The sequence below is a fragment of the Myotis davidii genome, unplaced genomic scaffold (assembly GCF_000327345.1).
Source record: "Myotis davidii unplaced genomic scaffold, ASM32734v1 scaffold149, whole genome shotgun sequence".
Classification (NCBI taxonomy): Eukaryota; Metazoa; Chordata; class Mammalia; order Chiroptera; family Vespertilionidae; genus Myotis; species Myotis davidii.
In genome coordinates, this window is record NW_006352194.1 from 3,125,576 (window position 1) to 3,148,765 (window position 23,190).

The window sequence follows — 23,190 nt, forward strand, 5'->3', positions numbered from 1 at the left end:
GGACCCCGCTGATCCCGCAAGGCCTGAGGGGAAGGAGACCCCACAAAGGCAGCAAAGCGGGGGAGCAGGGTTAGGGCAGCATGTTCTGGGGCTGGAGCTGCACTGCCTGGATTCAAGTCCCAGCCCTGCTGCTCCCGAGTTGGGTGACTGGGGGTGAGCCAGCCTCCCGGGCTCCCGTCTGTGAAATGGGATGACAGTAAACGAGCACTGTCCGTGAGGCTGTGAGGCTGGAGGACAGGATGCACGCTGCTGTCTCACTGTGTGCGACCCCGCTGGCGCCTCAATAAACGGGGACTGTTGTTTTATTACCAACATTATATTTTAAAGGTCAGGTTGGATGTGAGTCGGTGGGAGGAGGAAGGGTTGTGGGATCTGGAGTGAGACTAAGGCTCCAGCCTGTCTCTGCTACTTAACAGCTCTGTGACCTTGGACACGTCACTTCCCTTCCTGAGCCTCGGTCTCCTCCTTCATAAGTAGGAAGGGGGGTTCCCTGCCTGCCTGCCTCCCTGGGGCTGTTGTGAGGGGATAAATGACATAATTTGGTGTCTAAGCACCTTCTGAAAAGTCCCTCTTGTAAATGCTTCCCCTTCACAAGATGCACTGACGCTCCGCCCGCTCCCAGCAGCCTCATCCCCAGGTCAGCTTCTCATCTGACAGATTTCCAGGCTGAGGGGAGGCGAGGGGAGGGGAGGGACGGCGGCTGACAGACAGAGGGTGGCGGCCCTTCCTAGACAGAAGGGCCAAGGGGAGGAGGCTCTGGGCCCCTCAGTCCTCCACCACAGCTTCCCCTCCTCACTCTCCAAACCTGACCCCATCTCTGAGGCTTTTTCTTTCCCTTTTAACAAGCAGATGTCTCGCCAGAGATTCGCCAGCTTTTCACATAAAACGAACCCATAAAAACCCAGGCAGTTTCAGTGAGAAAGGAGCATGAAGCTAGGAGCTTGGAGGTTGGGGCAGAGTCCCACGGCTGCTTCCTCTGGGCCCAGCCCTTAGCTTGGGAGGCAGGTGGGGGCAGGGAGAGCAGTGAAGGGGGTCAGGTAGGGAGGGGAGGCCCTGGGCTGCTGGTCTCCGTACCTGTTGGAGCCGCCCTGTCCTGCCGAGGGCACTGCCTGCAATAAAGAGAAAAGACATTTTCCATCATATGCAAAAGCTGAGCGGAGCCCCCAGCTGCTGGAGGCTTTCTGGGGGGACAGCCTTTGGCTGGGGGAGAGGGAGATGCAGTCTCGGTGCCTCTCCAGCCCCTTCTGCTCAGATCACAGCCCTTTCGTGAGCTGAGATCTGGACTTGAAAGGAAGCATCTCACCCACGTGGGATGAGTCAGGGACTCTGACACAGGAGGTGCGAGAGAGTGCTGGCAGGATCAGGGAGTCCCACCTGAGCCCAGCACGCCCAGGCTGTCCTGCAGCAGGTGACTAGTGTGGGAGCTGAGGCAGAGGCGGGAGGAGGGAGCACGCCCTTTGCCCCTCCTGTGGGCCTGGCACTGCTGCCTGGTGCAGTCATCGCCAGTCCCAGGAGGAAACACCGTGGCCCAGAGAGGGCAGACAGCCCTGGGTAACACCCAGCAGGAGGCAGTCCGGACTCAGGCTCCAGACTCCAGTTCTCTACTCTTCCTGCTTCCTGGGTGCCCCTTTCAGGCTACCTGTGCAAAGACTGGTCCCTCCGTCTTTCCCCACAGATTAGCTGTAACCTGGCCACGGGGGTCTTAATCTCCAGTGGTCAGTCATCTTCCTACTTGGCTAGTTGGGGAAAAGAGTGAGTTCATGCAGCTGCCTGTGCTGGAGGCACAGCACCGATTCTGGGGCGGTGAAGGGAAGAGGCGGGGGAAGAAGAAGAGGCGGACACAGAAGAGGATTTAAATGAGTCCAAGGACGGCACCAGGGCTGGCTGCTCTGCCAGCTCCATGGTCTACCTTGTACACCAGAGGCTGTTTAACACCGTGGCCCAGAGAGGGCAGACAGCCCTGGGTAACACCCAGCAGGAGGCAGTCCGGACTCAGGCTCCAGACTCCAGTTCTCCACTCTTCCTGCTTCCTGGGTGCCCCTCTCAGGCTACCTGTGCAAAGACTGGTCCCTGCGTCTTTCCCCACAGATTAGTTGTAACCTGGCCACGGGGGTCTTAATCTCCAGTGGTCAGTCATCTTCCTACTTGGCTAGTTGGGGAAAAGAGTGAGTTCATGCAGCTGCCTGTGCTGGAGGCACAGCACCGATTCTGGGGCGGTGAAGGGAAGAGGCGGACACAGAAGAGGATTTAAATGAGTCCAAGGACGGCACCAGGGCTGGCTGCTCTGCCAGCTCTTCTAGAGATCCGGAAAACCAGAGGCTGTTTCTGCACACATTCCCACCTACGCAGTGGGAGCTATGACCTCAAAGGAAGGAACCTGTCCCAGTGTTTAGCCGACAGGCTCTGCTGCTGCCTTGCTGTGGGCCTTGTCTGGAAATGGGATAACCAGTCTCTGCCTCAAAGGACGGCTGAGAGGGGAAGCGAGACGGTGCGGCCAAGGGCTGGGCCCAGCACGCCTGGCTCGTCCAAGGTGCTCCTAACTGCCTCCGCCTTGAGAGGTGGTGAAGCCAGTGGACAAGGCCACCGTTCCTGAAGGCAGGCTGCCTGGCTCGGGCTCGGCCACTCCTGTGTAATTCTGGGAGGACTCTGTGCCTCAGTTTCCTCCCCACAAATCAGGGGTGAATGGTATAATCCGCTTCACAGGGATGCGGTGGGGGTCAGAGGAGGTGATGGGGGAAGCAGGAGCCTGCTCACAGCGTGCCCTCACAGCGTCTCTGAGATGAGTAGACCCACTTGCTTTGAGGAGGCTACCATCAAGTCTGGGGCTCAGATATTAGAAACCTCCTCTGTGTGTGCTCCGAGCATAAACACTCTGATGGCTATAAAGTCCATTTCCTCATTAACATTCTTCTCTTGAGTAGAAAAGGTCACTGAAGTTATGTGATCGTATATACACATTTTAAAAATTTTCCTGGGATTCAATGAAGGTTTTTTCGTTTTGATGTAAAAAATATGAGGACCCATAAACATCTAAATGGACCTGGACTGGCTGAGTGGTAGGTTGCTCCCCACTGGTCCGTGCTAAGGAGCCAAGACCCTCTCTCAGCCCATGGCCCTTACCCCGCCAGGACGCTGCAGGCCGGAGAAGTGCACGTTGGGAATGAACAGCACGGGCGGGGTTTCCAGGTCAGCTTCAGGCCGCAGGTAGGTGATCTCATTGCCCCTGAAGCCGGACAGCAGACAGCCCTTGATGCCTGGTGGGGAAAGGGAGGCATGGTGACCTGAGGTCCCTCCCTCCGTGCCCCAACCTCTGCCCTCTGGTCTCCTTGACCCCTTCACCCCAACACAGCCCAGCCCAGTCCCTGACTGATCTCCACTGACCATTGTTGCTGGAGTCGGGGCACTTGACTTTCCTCCGGAACTGCTTCCGCTCATCATCCCGCATCTTCCTCTCGGCTCCCTGTGAGGGGGAATGGGAAGGGGTCACTAAGTGTCTTGGGAGGGGCTGGCTGCTTTGCATCTTGAATATGGCCAGCCTTCTGATGCTGCTTTCTTCCCCGTGTGAGACCAGGAAATAGGAAAGTACAGAGAGAAGGAGGGAGAGGCCTGGGGAGGGGGGGAGGGGGCAGAGAGAGAGCGCGAGAAATGTGAAAGAGACTTTTCTAGAGATCCGGAAAGAGATCTTCGGAAAGAGATGAGATAGGGCCCGGCAGGCAAGGCTCAGTAGTTGAGCTTCGACCTGTGAGCCAGGAGGTCACCATTCAATTCCCAGTCGGGGCACATGCCTGGATTGCGGGCTCAATCCGAGTGTGGGGTGTGCAGGAGGCAGCCGATCAGCGATTCTCTCTCATCATTGATGTTTCTATCTCTCTCTCCCTTTTCCTTCCTCTCTGATGTCAATAAAAATAATAAATAAAATAAAATAAAATAGGTGCGATAGGAATGCAGAGACAGGGGAAGATATACATACAGAGGCCAGGACAGACAATGACAAGCACAGAGACAGAGAGAGAAATTCAGAGAGCAAGTCAGAGAGAGAGACAGACACGCCCAGAGTGGCTGGTAAGGGTGCAGGGAGGGGCTGCCCTGCTCCCTCCCTGGGCCCAGCAGAGGGTCTGTCCGCTCCTGTCACCTTGTCACAGAAGATCTTGATCTGGCAGACAGCGCGGTGCACCAGGCGCTCGGTGGTGGAGCCACAGTCATAGGTGTCAATCTGCAGGTTCAGGGGGACACCCTTTACCCCCTTCTGCGACGAGAAGTCTGTGCTGAGGCAGTTGACGCCGATGAACACCTGGGGACAGACGGGGGAGCTGAGTAAACAGCCTGCCCAGGTCCCCAGCTCCGCTGTCCCACCAATCCCCTTTATTGAGCCCCCTGGGTGCCTGCTGAGCCCTGATTTCACACGCTCCGGAAGCAAATATCACCTCTCTTCTACAAAAAGGGAAGCTGGTGCTCAGAGAGTGGGACAGCTGTCCCAGGGTGACACAGGGAGGTTTGGGGAGCCGGGGTTTGAGTCCAAGTCTTTACTAGTGGACAATGCACTAGACTGACACGGGCAGCCCAAAGGATCAAGGCCCTGAGAGGGAGATTAATGATCCCTTAGGGCAGCGGTTCTCAACCTGTGGGTCGCAACCCCTTCGGCAGTCGAACGACCCTTTCACAGGGGTCGCCTAAGACCATCTTGCATATCAGATGTTTACATTACGATTCATAACAGTAGCAACATTACAGTTATGAAGTAGCAATGAAAATAATTTTATGGTTGGGTCACAACATGAGGAACTGTATTTAAAGGGCCAGAAGGTTGAGAACCACTGCCTTAGGGGCTTAAAATCAAGAGCCTCATTTTTCTACAACTTGGAGCGAGGAGGTGGAGAAGGGCCAAATTCCCACTTCCAGGCCCCCAGCTTCAGACCACCGTCCTGCTGGGCCTGGGCCACAGAGAGTGAGACACTGCCCCTCTGCACCCCAAACACCAGCTCCAGCCAACACCAGACCAGTCACCCCCATTCCCAGCTGAGGAAATGGAGGCCCTGAGCAGGGAGTCAGGCAGGGTGGCAGAGTGGAATGAGCCTGGACATGGGGCCACCCACATCTGGGGTGGGAAGCTGGGCTCTGCCATGCACTACCCCGTGGACAGCGCTTTAAGCACACGGAGCTGTCTCCCAGCTGCTGGGCTCTGGGTCACTAGCGGCCTTGGCATGTAGTGGCTGCTGGATATGTGTAGCTGTTGCTAGGGGGTCAGCTGGAGTCTCACTCAAAGCCTAGGCCCTACTGAGGGCAGCTCACTCCTCCACGGGGTGCCAGGGCCAGACCCCACTCCCTTGGAAATGACCCTGACCTGCACAGCAGGGGTGGGGGTGGTGCCTGAGCAGACCCCCTTCCTTCCAGGCCACAGGGGGCCCTGGGCACATGCCAGACATACCTCCCCCTCAGCCAGCTCAGCCCTAATGTAGCCCCCACCCAGCTCACACCTGAGAAAGACCCACGCCTGGGGGCTTAAGAAGCTGTGAGAAAATCCCAACCGAAACCCACCTCTCCCTTCCCACGAAACTCTGTCCCCACCTCTCTGCACTGGAGGCCCCACCCCCCCTCCTGCCCCTGGCACCTGTTTGAATAATAATAATCCCTGCCTTTGGGCCTCCCTTTGTGTTTTCAGAGCCCCTCACTCCATTTTCTCAGGCCCCCCTGGACAGGCGGGGAGACAGGGATTAGCTCCCAGCCTGTCCAAGGCCAGAAATGTCCTTGCCATGAACTGAACCCAACCCTGCTCTTGTGGGCTGAGCTTGGGCCAGGGAGGGGGACAGAGGCAAGGTCACCCAGCCCCTGGCCCTCAGACTGCTGGCCTTTCCACCATGCCAGCTCTGCCCACAGAAAACCAAGACACGGAGGCCCAGCAGCACTCCAGGCTGGCCGTAAGCATGAAATAGCTTAATTGCTGGGACAAAAAAATAAAAATAAAAAAATCACCAGAGGCTCCAATTCTCAGGCCCCCCTGGTGGGTTTGGCACTGTGCCCGTCTCTCAGACATGCAGGATCTCGTGGAATCTTCGCCACAGCCCCAGAGGCCGATTACTGTTCCTTCCTACGGCTCCGGAAAGGAGGCAACTGGGATTTCAGCCCTCGTCCACCGGACTCCAGAGCATTTCTCCCACAATGCTACACTGCCAGTCAGGAAACCTGGCGTCAGCAGGTTTGTGACCTCGCACAAGACTCAGCTTTCCTATCTGGTAAATGGGTGGACTGGATTAATGACAACAGCCACCACTTACGTGCCAGGCTGTGCGCTACCTTTCACTTATCTCATGTGGTCCTCACATCAGCCGTACAGCTGGTGCTACGATTACATCCCAATTTTAAAGCCACAACACTGGTCTCAGCTCACAGGGCTGGGATGCGGGCCCGGCCTTTCTGGCTTCACAGCCTGTGCTTCTCCACCGCTCTCCATCCTGCCTCCTCCCCTGAGGCCCTCAGAGGAGCAGCTGCCACAGTCCCAGGGACAGGCGGGCCCTGTCCCCAGGACGGGGACTTGGGGCGGCGGGCCCTGACCTGGCCGTGCTCCAGCACTGACCTTGGCCTCCTCGTTGACATTCCACACGAAGGACAGTGCGTTGTAGGCCACCTCCTCAATGTGCTGCACGGTGTTGAAGTTCTCTTTGCAGTCAGCTGCAACCACAGGAAACCAGAAGAGTCAGGAGGGCAGGGGTCTGGGGACACCACGGGGAGGAGGCACTGAGGGGCTGGGCCCCATTCTTGGCAAGGACCTGCATCCTCTCCCCCGAGAACCATGTTTCAGTGCAGAGAGGAAACTGGTCACTGTGCCTTGGGTTACAGATGGGGAAACTGAGGTCCAGCCTGGGTAGCAGATTTGCCCGAACCCTGGAGCGAATCCCTAACTTTGCCAACGAGGCCAAGGCCTTCATTGTTTTGGGGTAAAGATTATACTTTCGTTGAGATTATGATTCAGGAGATCTCCCAGATAAAGCAGTAATAACACTCGTAGTAATAGTGGTAGTAATAGCAGTGGTACCAGTACTACTAACACTGAACTATTGAACTAATAGTGAACAAATGGGAGTATCATTTAGGAACACGTACAATATGGCAAGGCCTTAGTTAATCCTCACAAACAGTGGCACTATGAATAGTCAGCTTTCACGTGAGGAAAATGAAGCTCAGAGACGTTTAGTCACTTGCCCAGGGTCACACAGGAATAAAAGGCAGAGCAAGGAGTAGAGCTCGGCTTTGTCTGGCTCCTGAACCCAGGCTCCTACCACTCTGCTCTCTGGCCTCTCAGGAAGTCACTGAGCCGTCTCTGTTGTTTCATGGTCCCCAGTATGCCGTGTTCCAGGCAGAAACAGCACTGTGGCCGCAGGGCAGCCAGCCTTGTTCCATTCGACAGGTGAAGAAATGAAGCCCGGAAGGAGGAGTAACACAGGCCACACACCAGGAAGAGTGATGGAGCCAGAACCTGGAGACCCGAGCATGGCCTGTGTCTCCCACCAACTTGGGGCCTGGGACAGGGCCTGCCTCCAGCCCCCTACCTCTGGCAAAGCCTGCATCCCAGCTCCCAAAGCAGAACTGGCCAGCTGGGCCTGGAGCCTTCCAAACCACCAGCAGCCTACACTGTTATCTGTCCTCTGAGGCCCCTGATGGAGACAAGCCGCCCGCATCCCAGGGGCCCATTTATCTGAAACAGCTGGAATCCCCAAGGCCCTGTTTATCCCAAAGCAACACAGAAAAGAGGCCACTGCTTCCAGACAACAGAGGCAAATCCCTGCAAACTCCACAGATTTTGACTTGGGGGCGGGGGGTAGGTAGGCAGCTGGGGTTGCAACTAAGTCCTTCAGAGGTCAGAGGGGGCTGGGGAAAAGGACACAGCAAGAAAGGTCTGATTAGGTAGGGGTGTGTGTGTGTGTGTGTGTGTGTGTGTGTGTGTGTGCGTGTGCGTGAGAGAGAGAGCGAGAGCAAGAGACAGACTGGGAGGGGGCTGGGGACGGCTCTCACCCACGTCGATGACCCGCTGCTTGGCTGTGGGTTGTCGGGAATGCCAGTGCTTCCAGAACCGCAGCTGCTCTACCGGGACCTTCTCGTTGTCAAAGACAACCATCACCACACTCTGCAAGCACAGTGGTCGCTGTGATCCCAGCCTTGGAGAAGGCCCCCGCTGTGTGGGTCTTCTCTGAGCCTGGCTCCATGGCCCCGTCCTGTGGCCTTAGTTTCCCCCACTCCATGGCAATGGGCAGTTACCCAGCAGCACCCTTTCCCTGGGCCCCTGGCAGGCAGGGCTGACCCGACCATCCCACCCCTTCCCACAATGCTTCAGGGCCAACGCACCTTGACTTTGTTGGAGGACAAGGCAAGGCCTTTGCCGCCGGCGGGGGTCCGCAGGGTGATGGGGTAGAACTGGCCCTTGTTGAGGTAGGCCATGGGCGACTCGCCTGACTTGATGTGGATGGCTTTGGGGGAGCCCAGGGTGTACTCAAAGTCACTGTGAGGAGGAGGGAGACGACAGTGAGGCTGGGCTCCCAGGCAGAAGGGCTCCCCGGGCAGTGGGAGGAGGCCTGAGCTTGGCTGCGGACTTGCTGCGCAAGTTGGTGAATCGGCACCCGCTTGGGCCTCAGTCTCCACAGTTTTTGGGGTCCTATGTAATGGCTTTGTTGAGCCCCAGCCCTGCTGAATACTAAATAGTGGAAACCAGAGAGACCTCTGAGGAGTGATAAAGCCACAGGGGACACGAGGGGCAACAGAGCCCTGGTTTTCTGACAGGGCGCTGAGCCCTGAGCCCGGGAAAGGGATGCAGAAACCATTCTCTTAGGTCTTTTCTTTCCTATAGCGTCACTCCCCAATTTTCATCTACTGCTCACAGGGCAGTGAGGCTCTGTCTGCAGCGCCCTGCCCCCTGAGCAGGTGACCGAGGATCCACAGGGACTGAATTACCTCTTGGGGCTAGGGTAGTCCTCTGGACACGGGGGTTCCGGGGACGTTTTCAGGATATCTGGGAAGAGCAGCGACTGCAGAGAAACACAAAGGGAATGAATGTGCATGTTTGGGCTGCGGGGCCTCAGCCTAGGCCGCTGCATGTAGCTGTGCAGGTGTGCAGGGCACAGCCTGGACAACAGGTCCCGGCAAACCCATGTCCAGAGCTCTGACCTCCTCACTGTCTTCTCTCCTGCACCCGCTGCCTATTTCCGGAGAGAGTGTGAGGGGTACGGGGATGGCCCTCACCTCCTGCGGGTCATCCTTGAAGGTACTGTCTGGCTGCCAGCGCTGTGCAGGTGGCACCCCATGAATGCTGTCAAACAAGGAGTTGAGGGAGCCATTGTCATACACATCACTGGTGGGCAGCAGGTAGCTGTCCACAGAACCAGCTTCCAGCTTGCTGGGGCCTGCGGGGAGGGCAGCTGCCTTGCCCGGGGAGGGCATGGCCACCTCCAAGCTCATCAGGTTATTCTTCTTGAGCACATCTGGGTATTCTGGGGTTCCAGACACGTTCTCTGTCAGGAACTTCATGAGGTGCGTGGGACTTTCAAGGGGGGTGAGGTCCATCTCATAGTCCATGCCATGGTAGTACCTGGGGAGAGAGAGGAGGGCTGAGTGTGCCTCTTCTCTCCGAGGCGTGGGATTAGAGAGTGACCCTCACACTGGCACACCGGCCTTCTTTAATCCACTTAATGCTTAGGCCCTCGCATGAAACAAGACATGGAGTAGGCCAATGTGTTAAGGGATGAGCCGGGAGGAGGGGATCTACCCTGGGACCAAGTGCAAGCTCAGGTTGCTTTATCCATTACAGTGTTTGGTAACTTAGAAGCTGCACGTTCATTTATTTCTTAGCCAGAGTTAAATGTCCCCACTCTAAAACACTGCTCCTGTCATCTCATGGGTGTGCGCGGGAGTGCGCATCTATGAGTGCAGTTCATTTATGTTCAGAAAAGGGTCTGGAAGGCTAGACCACAGACTTGAAGGGAGGCAGAGGAGTGGGATTACAGGAATCTTTTACTTTGTGCTTTTTACATTTCTATAGAGGTTAAATGTTTTACAGCAAGTAGGTATTACTTTTATAATCAGAAAAGCTAATATTTTTTTAAAGTTCATTTTGAGAAAAGTCCCCATGCACCAAAACCCACTGTTCCTAGCAGGGGAGGGACCCTGTGCCAGCCACCGGTGCCTCAGCAGCTGGGATTTTCTGGAAGGCAGAGAAGAACCCAAGTTTCCCAGCAGAAGACCTGTACACTGGCAGGAAAGGACACCTGGAGAGAGAGAGAGCGCACGTGCTTCCAGCGCCAGAGATGGAGGCAGAGGTGGGAAGGGTGGAGAGGCAGAGGTGGTGGCGGGGGTGAGCCTCACCTCTTTCCTTGGTCGTTCCGGCTCCCGGTGGTGGAGGACAGGATCCGCTTCTCCTTGGGACCCTGAGAGGAGAGGAAGGAAGGGTTTATGCCTGGCTCCTGGGCAAGATCCAGTTATTAGGAGCCTCGGCCGCTCCTGTGCACTTGGTCAGGCAGGGGAGCAACCTTGGTCACTGGGAAGACACTGCCAGGACTTCGAGTTGGCAGGAGCTCTAACCGTCATTTAGTCTGAGCCCAAGATAGAGAGTGGGAGAAATACCCCAAGATTAGCAATTAGAAATCGCGGAATGTTGGAGTCAGGTCGGCGTGGCGTAAGTCCCGGCTTTACCACCTTAAAGCACTTTGTGCTTTGGATAAATGAGGGACCTTTCTGAGACTCAGTTTCTTCATACGTCAAATGGGGAATGATACCACCTACATGGACCCCGAATCCAGATTTCTCAGGTTCGATTCCTAGATCTGCCACATGCTGGCTGTGTGACCTGGGAAAGTCCCTTAACCTCTGTGTAACTCACCGTCCTTTGAAAAACAGGGATAACCACAGTACTGCCAGCCTGAGGTTGGTGTGAGTGCTTAGAACAGCACCTCGCACATGGAGAGTGCGACATAAATGTCACCTTTCACGATGATAATTATAGTATTGTTGTATCCCAGAGCATCCAGGTCACTTCTCCCTAAGGCTAATAAAGCAGCCAGGTCTCCAACCCAGGCTAGTTACTCCGACGCCTGGACTCTTAATCACACCCCATGGAGGGGATGAGGGAAGGCACCTGGCACAGTGCCTGGCAACCAGTAAGAAACGGTAAGTGGACCACATGGCTCAAAGCCACGTTGCCAGTTTGTGGCAGAACTAGATCTCAAATTCCCAACTCGGTGCTCTTCCCACACTATGAGACTATCCATGGGTTGCTCCGAATCTAGCATGCTCTGGAACGGGGGAAGGTCATGTCTCACAGGACACTATATTTCAATATACCACTCCACGTGTCCCTTCAGAGCCTATCCCCACCATTCTGGCCCTGGAAATGGCCTATTAACCAGGGGAGGTGGAGCTGGATTTTATTTTATGGTTTAACCTTAAGCTGTAAATACCAGGCTGGTATTTAAACCCAGACCTAGAATTTTGGCTCCTATTATGTCCCGAAGCTGAGGCGGCCAATTCAAATTTCTCTTCCTTCAGCCTGGGCTAAATGCTATCAGGATGCTATTGGTCTGCTGGGGAGAAGGTAAGGTAGGGTAACCACCCCCTCCAGGATGAGAACCAAAGTCAGAGAGATCATCTGGAGCCTTCTCATATCTGGGGCCATTTCTCCCCTTGACGTCTAACTTTACAACGGGCCTTCCTTCTTGCGGTGCGGTAGGTAGATACTGCACGGTAGATACATACAGTGACTTTGAGGACTTATTTATAAGATGGCTTTAAGTCTTCTAATTCAGAGCCAGTTATCTCAACAATTAGCTTTTTGTGCCTCCCATCCTCAAATTTGGGAAAGTTTCACAGAGCGATCGCCCAGCCCAGGAATAGGAAGAAAGTTCGCTGTCATGTGACAATTCAGACAAAAAGATTCTGTGGCCTCATGCACCCTCAGTGAGAATGCAGACTGTAATCCTCCAGCAATGTCTGGAACAGGCGGTGGACTGGGGGTGGGGGTGATGTCATATATTTCATATATCTGTGATGGCTAACTGGTTCGAGCCCACTTATCAGAATTGGGAGGGACTACTTCCTGTTCTCAGTAACTGAGAGTTTCCAAGAGTCCAGGCCAAGGCCCTGGAAACTATTAGAGCATAATAAAAGACAGTCTGTCAGAAGGCATTACAGTGCATACAATGGCAAGGGTATGAAGGGACAGTAAGACAGGAGAGAGGGAGGTGATGTAGCAGGATGGCTTCCAAGAGAAGGTGGGTCTTGGGAAGGGCCCTGAAGCAAGGGGATGGGTTCAAGAGCACAAGGCATGTTCTAGGTGGTAGGGTTCAAATAGGCAGGTGAGACTGACAGGACAACTGGGACAACCTAAGGGTCAGGGGCAGAAAGAAGAGGCAGGTTGGGGTGGGGGGGGGGTGTTGCTGTGATGGAGTATGGCTGAGGCCTTGAACCATTCAATCAATATGTATTGAATACTGTGTGGTAGGCAGTATGGAGCACTGGGGATTCAGTAATGATCACAACATAGCTCCTGACCTCCAAGAGCTCAGTCTGATGGGGGAGATGAAGAAATAAATGCATAAATAGCAAGTTGCTGAAGCCAGAGTCAAGGATGATGACAATAGTTGCTAAAGGTGCCCAGAGAAGGCTCAGAATGGGAGACCCAAGAAAGACTCCCCCCATTTCAATGAATGAATGAGGTGACTTTGAAGCTGACACCCAGAGCGGAGAGGAGGGTTTAGCCAGGGGGAAGGGGAGGGTGCCAGAGAGAGGGAACAGCATGTACAGAGGCTGACAGGTGAGAACGAACATGGTGATGGGCTGTGAGTGGCCATAGGCTGTTGAGCCATGAGGCCCGAGAGTGGAGCTGCACAGTCAGTCAGAGCGAGGCAGGCCCAGGTGGCTCACATACCATGTAGTAATCATAGAGGAAGCTCAGGGCCGCAACACTGTCATCATCCCCATTGACTCTCATCATGGCCTTGGTGGCAGCCGTCAAGGGGTTTTCCAGGTAGGTCTTCCAGGCCTCGTCTTCATTAGTGTAGGAGAACTTCTGGAAGTTGACTGGGTCGTTCTTTAGCAGCCGCACAGACCTGAAACTGGAAGGCAAGTCAGGAGGGTCAAATGAAGGCTATCCCAGAGGACGGTCTATGAAGGGTCAGCCTCAGGCATTCAAAGAACAGTAATCAGCCTTGAAAATTTGAAACTCCTTCTTCTACCACCTTAGGCAGTTTGGCGGCAGGAGGATGAACTCCAGAGCTAGATGCTTTGGGTCAATACCAACTGTTTCCATGCAGAAGTTGCAGACCTCGGGCCTCAGTTCCCTCATCTACAACATGAAGACCGTAACTCCAACCTTGCAAGCCTTCAGAGCAGATTCAATAAATGCTTCCATAGTAGATATTTATTCAAGGAGAATCAGTGTCACAAAGATGGGAACTAACAATGTCAAGCTGCAAAGAATAACATTTCCAGATAACTCAGCAAGAGTTCTTCTAAAGAAATTCTCTTCAAAACCATAGGTACGGAAGGCAGAAGACCATTCCTCGTCATGGAGAGAGACAGAATCAGAGCGAGGAAGCCCATAGGAGGAGTCTGGTCTTGGGAAATGGCATTTCAGACCAACACGTATTGTAGGTTGTCCAAGCAGATGCTCAGATGCCAGGAACTGGAGTGGAATACTGCTTGGCACACCAAGGCAAGCAGAGTCTGGGCACTGTGCTAAGAACGTGGACAAATTCAAGGCATGTGGCCCAAGAGTCAAACCACATGGGCTGGACGGAAAGAGATCAGAAAAGGCTCTTTAAAGCAGGCAGACATTTTAGTTGGGGACAGACACCCAGCACTGGGGATTATATCACTCAGAAATGTAGGGGGAGGAAAAGAGGGATAGACAGAATAATGATGATGATGACAAAATAATACGTAATCTTTTTTGAGCATTGGCCATGTTTTAGGCACTGAGCTACACACTTTCCATGGATCCTCTCATTTAGTTCCCACAACAACCCTGTTAAGCAGCTACTATGATGATTCTTATTTGATAGGTGAGGAAACTGAAGCTCAGAGAAGTTAAGGGAGTTCCCCGAGCTCCTGGCCCGAGGGGAGTCAGCTTTAGCAGGATGATGCTGTAATTCAGAATAGTGGTCTCCAACTTTAGCTGCATCATGATGACCTAGTAGGCTTGTTAAAACACAGATTTCTACGATTTCTACGCCCTAGCCAATTTGGCTCAGTGGATAGAGTGTCGGCAGAAGGGTCCCGGGTTCAATTCCATCAAGGGTATGTACACATACCTCAGTTGCAGGCTCAATTCCTGGCCCCGGTCAAGGCATGTGTGGGAGGCAACCAATCAATGTGTCTCTCATCGGTGTTTCTCTCTGTATCTCCCCATCCCTTCCACTCCCTCTAAGAAAACAGTCAATGGAACAATATCTTTGGGTGAAGATTAACAACCAAAAAAACCACCCACAGATTTCTGGGTCCCACACTTAAGAGTTTCTGATTCAGTAGGTCTGGGGTGGCTGAGAGTTTGCTTTTCGAACAAGGTTTCTGAAGGCTGATGCTGGTAGTGTGGGAGCCATACTTTGAGAATCACTGATAGGGAACATGCTCTTATTTGTGAGTGAAGGCATGGAGGTGGGCAAGTTCTCTTTGTGTTTGTTTTAGAGCAAAGAGTATGTACAGGACAGTGGTGGGAAGAGGGGGACAGCCAGGCCAGGAAGAAGAGCCCCAGAGATGAAGTAGTCCCCAGTGCCCCCCCTTCTGGGTGAGCCTGACAGACTCACTCATGGGAACAATGTCAGCCGCTATTTACTGAATATATATAAACGCTCTCCATTCATTAACGCTGTTCCTTACAAGAACATTACAAGGACCATTTGCTTCATTTTATAGATGAAGGAACCAGAGACTTGGAAAGGATAAGGAAATGCCCAAGATCACTCCGCTAGTCCATGGCACGACCTGGATTTAATCCCAGGCTTGTCTAGTACCGAAGCCACATACTTTCCATAAGCCACGCTGCTTTACCGTAATGCAAGAGGGCAATCTTACCACATCAGGAAACCACTTTAGTGGTGGAATATCAGGCGCTGTGGAGGAGGGTAGGTGGGCAAATCCTGTCACAGGAAGTGCCTTCCTGCTGCCCTGCAACTCAGGCCTACATTCTTAGAAACAGAGTGGGAGCAGCAGTCAGGCCACACCCAGGCAGGCCGTGGGCAGCAGCAGCTCTCTCACAGGTTTCATCCAGGGCACAGTGTCTCCCATCCCACTGGGCCCCAGGGCGTGGGGCCTTGGGCTTTGAGAGGCAGGGAGGGAGGGGGAGCTGTCACACAAAAAAGAGAAATGACAGAAACCTTCCTGCTCCAGGGGTGCGGAGAGGGAGGCACACCTCGAGTTTCTGCTGCTATAAATCAAGGGCCTCAGAGGGGGGAGTTGAGAAGAGGCCCCTCCTAGCTGCCTCCTGGGCCCGGGGTTAGAGCAGGGGTCCTCAAACTTTTTAAACAGGGGGCCAGTTCACTGTCCCTCAGACCATTGGAGGGACGGACTATAGTTTAAAAAAAAAACTATGAACAAATTCCTATGCACACTGCACATATCTTATTCTGAAGTTAAAAAAAACACAAAACGGGAACAAATACAATATTTGTATTTGCATGTGGCCTGCAGGCCGTAGTTTGAGGACCCCTGGGTTAGAGGAACTTATAGAGCAAGCCCAGGATGGCTGCCACCTCCTCTCCCAGCCCCAGGCTAAAGGGAACTCCCAAATCAAAGGGGATATGGGAGAAACGGGGAAAGGCCTTGTAGAGCCCACCCTCTTGGTCAGTTGGGACCCCAGTGCTGCTCCTTGTGTGTAAAATGAGTCTAATAAAAGCACGCGCCATGTAGAATTATGAGGATTGAGTGCACTGCCATGTGAAAAATGCTCAGAACTTTTTCTGGCACATAACAGGTTCTTAATACATTTGAGCCATAATTGTGCTCTGGGCTCAGCTTGGAGCCAGACATCAAGGTGTTGCAAAGTGGTACAAGACTTGGCCACCCTGTAAGTCAGTGGCAGAGCTGGGCCTAGAGCCCCAATTTGTTGACTCTAGTGGAATGATCATTATCAGCTTTGATGAGCTATCAGTTATCTTATCCTATTTAAAAATTAAATTTTAGAAGTCATATCAGAAATAAAAAAAACAGACAATGTTTGTTGGTCACCTGGCAAGGTTTCTCCGGTCTACAAGGGTCACCAATCCACCTGGTAGATTCCTTGACACATAGCAGCTGCCATGCCTTAAGCATTTACCATATACAGACAGTGTGCCAACTGTTTTTCTGCGCATCTCTTCTACTCTGCACAATAGTCCTGAGAGATAGCTATTAGGGAAATAGAGACCCAAATAGGTGATATTACCTGCTCAAGGTCACTCAGCTAGTAAGTGATGGAAGCTAACTTGAACCTGAACCTGTTGGACTTTAAGATGCAGCTCTTATCCCAAACTAGTCTCCTTTCTAGATGCCTTTCCCATCAAGGAAATTCAACTCCTCTGGAATATACCGAAACAATCCTCTAATGCAAGACAAAAAGGGATTTCCCACCCAAAGAAAGCTGGAGGGACTAAGTGAGAAAGTGAGATGACTGGAAGAGTTTCTGGCCAGGAGCCAGGAGCCGTAGTGTCTGGGTCCCAATGCCTGCTCATGCTACCAATCAACTTTATGTTCCAAGACTAATCACTGGCTTCTAGAAAGTTCTGGCTATGGATAAGGTTAACATTACCTTATGTGCCAAATGCTGAAATCCAATATCCTATTCTCTTAAAGGTTGGAATTAAGGGTTGAGGGCCCAATGGGTAAGAGCCATGAAAAGGGTTCCAAGGAGTGAGCCCTACTCATGGGTGACAGAGCCAGAACAAAGAGAGGAAACCAGGTGACTCCTATCATATGTGGTCACCTTCCTCAAACCTCCACAAACTCTCTGTTGGTGTCCCTGTCCAAGGCAGAACTCCTCAACTATCAGAAGGTAAACTGGGGGTGGGGTGGAGGGGATAGGGAGAGGACTTGACCCTGGGCAACCTTCTTGTCAGATCTCCACCAGGGCACAGCGCAGAAGAACCCATAGCACCATGGAGGGAAGTGGCACTAGAGCCATAGCCTGACAGACCCATCTGTTAAGTGGGTCTATTGAATGCCTTCTGTGTGCCAGTCAGGGACTCTTCTAGGCACTGGGAATCAGCCAAGAGCAAGACAGATAAGGCTCTGCTCCCACGAAACTTACAGTCTAATTGGGAAGACAGTCCATAACAAGTAGGTAAATAAGTTAATTTTAGTCAGTGATAAGTGCTGTGAAGAAAATTAGAACACAGTCAGTGATGGAGTCACCAGGGCTGGCTACTTTAGAGAGGGGCTAATCTCATGGGTTGTTAGGAGAATTAAATGCATTAACATAAGAAATGTGCTTAGCCTAGAGCCTGCCAGAGAATAATCGCTCAGTAAATAATAGCTATGTCACCACCATCATCATCAGGACCATCATCATTTCAGAACCCCCAAATGAGAGGAAAGGGGAGACTCCGCCTGAGGTTCTTAAATTAACATCCTCCTCAAGCCTCCTGTGAACCAGGTTCTGTGTGAAAAACAAAAGAGACATGTAATAACCCTTGCCTTGACTTTCACATTCATTATCTCGTGGAGCCTCTCAACGTGCACGATGTGTTATTATCTCTATTTTATAGACCAGGAAATAGACAACAGGTGACCTGTTCCAGGGGACCGGCCAGTGAGTTACAAAGCCAAGCCTCCTGGGATCTGGCCTGGGAACTGACTCAACACTAGACACCTTTCCATCAAACCACTAGTTTCCAAGAAGGGATGTAAAGAGAGGGGGAAAATACAAAATTCTGGGAGGCATCTATTTATCTAACCATCCATCATCCATCCCTCACTTTCCCAAAAATTCACTAAGTTACTACTATGTTCTAGGTCTTGCCCTAAGCAAGACAATAAGGTCATCCCTGCTTTTGAAGAGGTTGCATTTTAGCGGCAGCAAGACAGACATGACCACAAAACAAACAAACAGCTAAAATCAGATAGGTGAGGAAAGCTATGAAGGAAAGAGGCAGGGGCGTGTCTGACTCCCTGAACTCTGGGGAGTGACTGGATGTTGGTTGAGAAAAAGGCTAGAGGAGAAGAGTGAGCATGGAGGTGAATGGGGCAGACTTGAGACCTCCCAGGTGAGAGGAAAGGCAAGATCAAAGGCATAAGCCAGGACAGCTCCCAAAGCTCTTCCCCTACTATGTGTCAGGTGTGAGCCAGGTCCTTTGCATACGTTTCCTTGTTCCAAGGAAGGCCAGCCCACGGAGGAGGAAACTCGAGTCCGAGATTTGATAATCCCTCACATTTGCATAGTGTGTTATATTCTTCAACATGTTTCTCATACATTTGTCATCACCTCTGATCCTGCAACACCCCTATAGATAAGGAGGGAAGGTATGACTATCCCCATTTGATAGCAACGAAAAACTGAGCCACACAGAGGCCACTGGCTTGTCTAAGGCCACCCAGCTGGTATCTCATGGCATCAAGCATAGAGCACAAGTCTCTGGCTTCCAGCATCAAGGACCTTCACAAGGCTGTTTCCTCAGAGTGTCCCTGGTCTGGCTTCTCTTCTGAGAGAGAGTTGGATACAAAATCAAGAGACTGGAGCTTGGGCATATCCCTGATAAGCCTCACTTCCTGAGGCCTCTCAGCCCTCGCTTGTGAGAATTGCAAACGGCACAAGCACGGGCTCTGATGTGGATAGGACCACTCCCCAGAAATCCACTCTACCCACAGCATGGGAGGGGTGAGGTACTGGCTACACCATGCCCAGTCAGATTCTGAGCCTCCAACTCCAAAATGCATCATTCTAGGCACCAGAGGGAACCTACAGTGGTCAAGTGGGGCTTCATCCCAACAAGTCCCTTTGGATTCTAAATTCCCATTGCTTTCTGGCTGAGCCACTTCAAACTCCCAGTTCGGCTAAGTCAATGTATCTCAGCCATTAGTTGAAGCCTTTTGGCTTTTTCCCCCTTTTGTTAGAATCCTAGCAATTTAAGGTGCAAAGAGACCTTAGAAATCTCATTCCAGAGAGAAGGTGTGACTTGCCTAAGGATATAACAGGATTGGGACTCAAGTCTCCTAGTTTCCTATCCAGTACTTAGCTCAGTCACTGCGCTATCTCAAAGGCATCTCAGTGATTCAGAGATGGAAAAATAAGGACTCTTACTCAATTTTTCAGAAGGGGGAAGAAAACTCACTACCAAGGGGGTGGCCTCAAGCCCCACCCAAGGAGATGCTGGCACAGGACAAATCTAGCAAGTTGGACCCCACCGCCCTCCAACCTGAGGAGGAAGAGTTCCATGGGCCACCTGAGCTGGGTGTTGACACCCAGATACACCCAATGACTTGCCAAACCCTGTTGTGAGCCACCCAGTCTCATCAGCAGTGATCAATCACACTCGCTAATTACCCACAGGGAGGCCCTGGCACAACTGCTCACGGAGGAATCATTTTTCAGTCAACCCCATGCAAGGTGTTCCTGGGCAGGACAGGAGTGCTCCAGGGTTCTCATGCTTGCCAGTGGCCCATCTGGTTTCTGGATGCACAGGTTGTGAGATGTGCCTTGTCACATGCTGGGGGCTCCTGTGGGGGCTTCAGTGAGGAAATGGCAGAGCATAAGACAGGACTCCACAGTGATTCTAGTTTCAATGAGATGATATCAATTCATGTTATGGGGCGGGCCCCAGAGCTACACAGTCCTGGGTTCCAGCTCTGCTACTTACTAGCTGTGTGACTTGGTGCAACTGGACCTCTCTGTGCCTCGGGGGTTTTTTGAACCTGTCAAATGGAGGAAGATGAGAGTACTAACCTCATAGAATTATTATGATAGCTACTGTTCATTGAGGGCTTACCAAGGGCCAGGTGCTGACACAACAATTTCTAGTCATTGTTTTATTTAATCTTGACAACAACTCTGTGAGGTGTCACTGTTGGAAAATGCAGTGAGATAATGCAGGTAGAGTAATCAGCATAGTGCCAGCACATAGTAATGTGAACTATTATTATTATTACTAATACTTAGTGGGGTAGCCCCCAGCATATTGCATGGCAACCCACAGTCTCACTTTCTCCCACCTATGAATGGGATCATCTCTTCCTAGTGGTAGAAGAAGACCTGGTGCTAGGAGATGCCCAGATAAGAGGGACAAACACTGCCAGCTTCATCATCTGGATCAAGGTGGGCAAGTTGAGGGCGGTCAGGCTCCAGCCAACGCTTCCAGCTGCATGTAGATTAATTATATGCCATTTTCTAATTATACCAGAAACTCACTTTCCCTTTGAAAAATTCTTCTGTGGGAATTTTTCTTTTGTGCTCTATTCTCCGCGTGGCTTCCTGTCTAATTTTCCTATTTTTTTCCCTATTGTTCAATAAAGTTGTGAAAGCAGTTAAAATCTACCTCTAAACCCAGGCTGCCACATCTTTTCATTCATTCATTCACTCACTGATTCATTCTACAAACAGTCACTGTAACAGGCCCTGTGCTGGGTACTGGGACACAAAAGGTAAACACCACAGTCTCTGCCCTCAAAAGTTCCCAGTTCTTGCTGACCTCCTAGCAAGTGCAGTGAAAAGACACCAAATATTGGTGAGATAATTGTCCTTCAGAACCTTCACTAGATCATTTGCTCTGACCCTTTGAAGAGGCAAAGGAATAGAGAGAGGGAGGCAGCCAGCCAAGATTATTTGTTCCCTTTTACAAACCAGAAAGCCGAATTCCAGAAAGGAGAGGGAAGAGAAGGGGAGGGAAAGGAGCCAAGTTATTTAATAGGGTCAGGCCCTGTGCCTTTCCTTCTCATACATGCCCATGGGAGGTGGGTGTTATTACTGTCACTTTATAAATGCAGAAACTGACACTTCTAGAGGCGAAGGAGCTCGTCCAAATGTCACCCAGTCTGTAAGGGCAGAGCGGGGCTCAAACACCAGCAAAGTTCTCCGCCTGCTGACTCAGCAACTACGCTGCAGGTCAGCGGTGGATCTGGGAGTATTCTGCCTCCCAATTCTCTGCCAGGACTTCTAGGCCAATGGTTCTTCAACTTGAACATGCATCAGAATCACCTGGAGGGCCTGTTAAAACACACACTGCTGAGTCCTACCTCTGCCGCTGCCCCCTCCCCCCAGGTTCTGATTCAGTTGGTCTGGGGTGGGGCTGATAATTTGCATTTCTAACAAGTTCCCAGGGAACGATGATGATGATGATGATGATGATGATCATGGTCCAGATCCCGGGGACACTTTAAGAATACTGTTTTTAGGTAAACCAATAATTTTCTCTTTTAAAAATTACTTCCTCTCCTCCCCCTTCCCATTTCAAAAGTAACGTAGGTTTGTAAAACACAATGCATAACACATGGGAACAATTGGAAGTAGATACGAGAATTCACCTGTATTCCTCCACTCAGAGATCATCACTGTTAACAGTGTGGCACATCTCCTTTTTTCAGTTCCTCTGCAGTTCCAAGCAGGGAGGTATATTGGTGTGCAGCATCCTTATGGCGCCTGGGTTAAGATCCCAGCTGTTCCGTGAAATCCTGGGCAAGCTGGAGGCAAGCCTCAATCTCCTTCTTTGCAAAATTGCACTTACACTCCCCATCCCTCGTTGGATTATTGGGAGAGTTAAAGGAAAGAATGCATTATCAAGCACTGGACACTGTGTCTGCAGTGGATTCCACGCTCAATAAATAGATGACTGTTATTTTTGTTTTCACCAGGTAGAGCTCCGACTATGCTAATTGGGCTTCAGCCCTGCGGCCCTTCCTCCCCCTCCTTCTCCTCGGTGTGGATCCCGGGGACCCTGTTGGCTCCAGGCACCCGACGGGGGCCCTCACTGGGAGGGGCAGAAGCCTCCGGCGTGTGCCCGGGGTCGCCAGCGCCGTTAGGGTTGTCTCAGCCTCTCCGCCCAGGCCGCCTGTTTTACAGCCCGGGCTTAATGAGGGCTTTTAACTTTTCATTCACCACCAGCGTAACTCCGACTTTTAATAACACACCTTGTGCACGACAAAAATTTGCTCCTGGCAATCATGGTTTCGACCACAAAACCACAGCGGGGAGGCGTTCCTGGTTAACTCTTTCAGTGCTCCAGGCCGTCTGGAGACAGCGCTCCTGGAAATCAGATGGAGTCTCGCCGAGGCCCGAGGCCGCAGACTGGGAGGCTCTGGGCCCCTCCCCACCCTGGGTCGCGGCTCTCCGTGGCTTTGGGGAAGGAGAAGACTCCAGTTGCCGCTGGGGCCCGGGCTGTGGACCTGGCGAAGTTGTAGAGGGGAATGCGGGTGGGCCTCGCTCACTTCCCTCTCCATTGGGTGGACCTACTATGTGCTCATCACTTCCGCTCAGAACTCTCATTTCCTTGAGGGGCGAGATGAAATAGCACAGGGGCGCCCGGTACACAGTATGCCCTCGGCACCTCTACACACAGAGCTCCAAGGGTCCCGGGGGGCACCCTGGCTAAGGCCCAGGCGATGGCTGCCAGGTCTGTAGCCCCGACGGCGGCCAATGCGCAGGCGCCCGCCACCAGGGGAAGACTTCCGGCAGCGACTTCCGGTGCTCCCCGCTGCCCCAACATCCCTTGCGTCCCGCTCTAGCCCCCGGGCTGCCAAAGGCCACGGGCTGGCGGCAGTGCTGGCGCAGGCGCAGGGCTGGACGCTGGCCCACGCTCCCCAGTGGGCTGGGCCCGGCCACATGAAAGTCCCCGCGCTCCACCCGCCAGCTGCCTGCAGCTGGGTTCTCACCGCGCTGGCCCGGCCTCCATGCACGTCAAGATCCGGCCTTGGCAGCGGGCCTTCCACCAGAGGCCCAGCAATCAGGCTCGCGTTCATGGAGCTCCTACTCTGGACCGAGTGGCCCACGCACGGAGCCCACTGTCCCCCCGCCAGGTAGGTGTGTATCGCCCCTACGGGACAGAGGTGGACACTGAGGGTCAGTAAGGAGAGATTCACCAGGACCCTGCAGTTGGTAAGTGACAGAATTTGGAGTCATATGCAAATCCTGCTTTCTATGGGCCTCAGGATGGACTCCAGGATCAGTCCTTCACTCGGCACTTTTTAGGGGAAAGAGGCACCAGCGGCAGCCACTCGAAACCTGCAAACCAAGCACTTGATGCCCTGAACCCTACC

The 23,190-nt window shown here is 52.6% G+C and overlaps 1 protein-coding gene across 1 annotated transcript in view; it reads right to left on the bottom strand.

Annotated features, from left to right (window-relative positions):
* GRHL3 (grainyhead like transcription factor 3) overlaps window positions 1-23,190 on the bottom strand; it is a 38,695-nt gene that overhangs the window by 8,681 nt on the left and 6,824 nt on the right. Inside the window, exons 2-12 of the mRNA XM_006777543.2 lie at window positions 12,905-13,091; window positions 10,348-10,409; window positions 9,229-9,574; window positions 8,941-9,014; window positions 8,338-8,491; window positions 8,008-8,119; window positions 6,572-6,666; window positions 4,133-4,291; window positions 3,382-3,460; window positions 3,121-3,254; window positions 1,075-1,109 (exon numbers count right to left, since the gene is read on the bottom strand). Coding sequence (XP_006777606.1) covers window positions 1,075-1,109; window positions 3,121-3,254; window positions 3,382-3,460; window positions 4,133-4,291; window positions 6,572-6,666; window positions 8,008-8,119; window positions 8,338-8,491; window positions 8,941-9,014; window positions 9,229-9,574; window positions 10,348-10,409; window positions 12,905-13,091 — 1,437 coding nt within the window. The remainder of the gene's footprint in view (window positions 1-1,074; window positions 1,110-3,120; window positions 3,255-3,381; window positions 3,461-4,132; window positions 4,292-6,571; window positions 6,667-8,007; window positions 8,120-8,337; window positions 8,492-8,940; window positions 9,015-9,228; window positions 9,575-10,347; window positions 10,410-12,904; window positions 13,092-23,190) is intronic.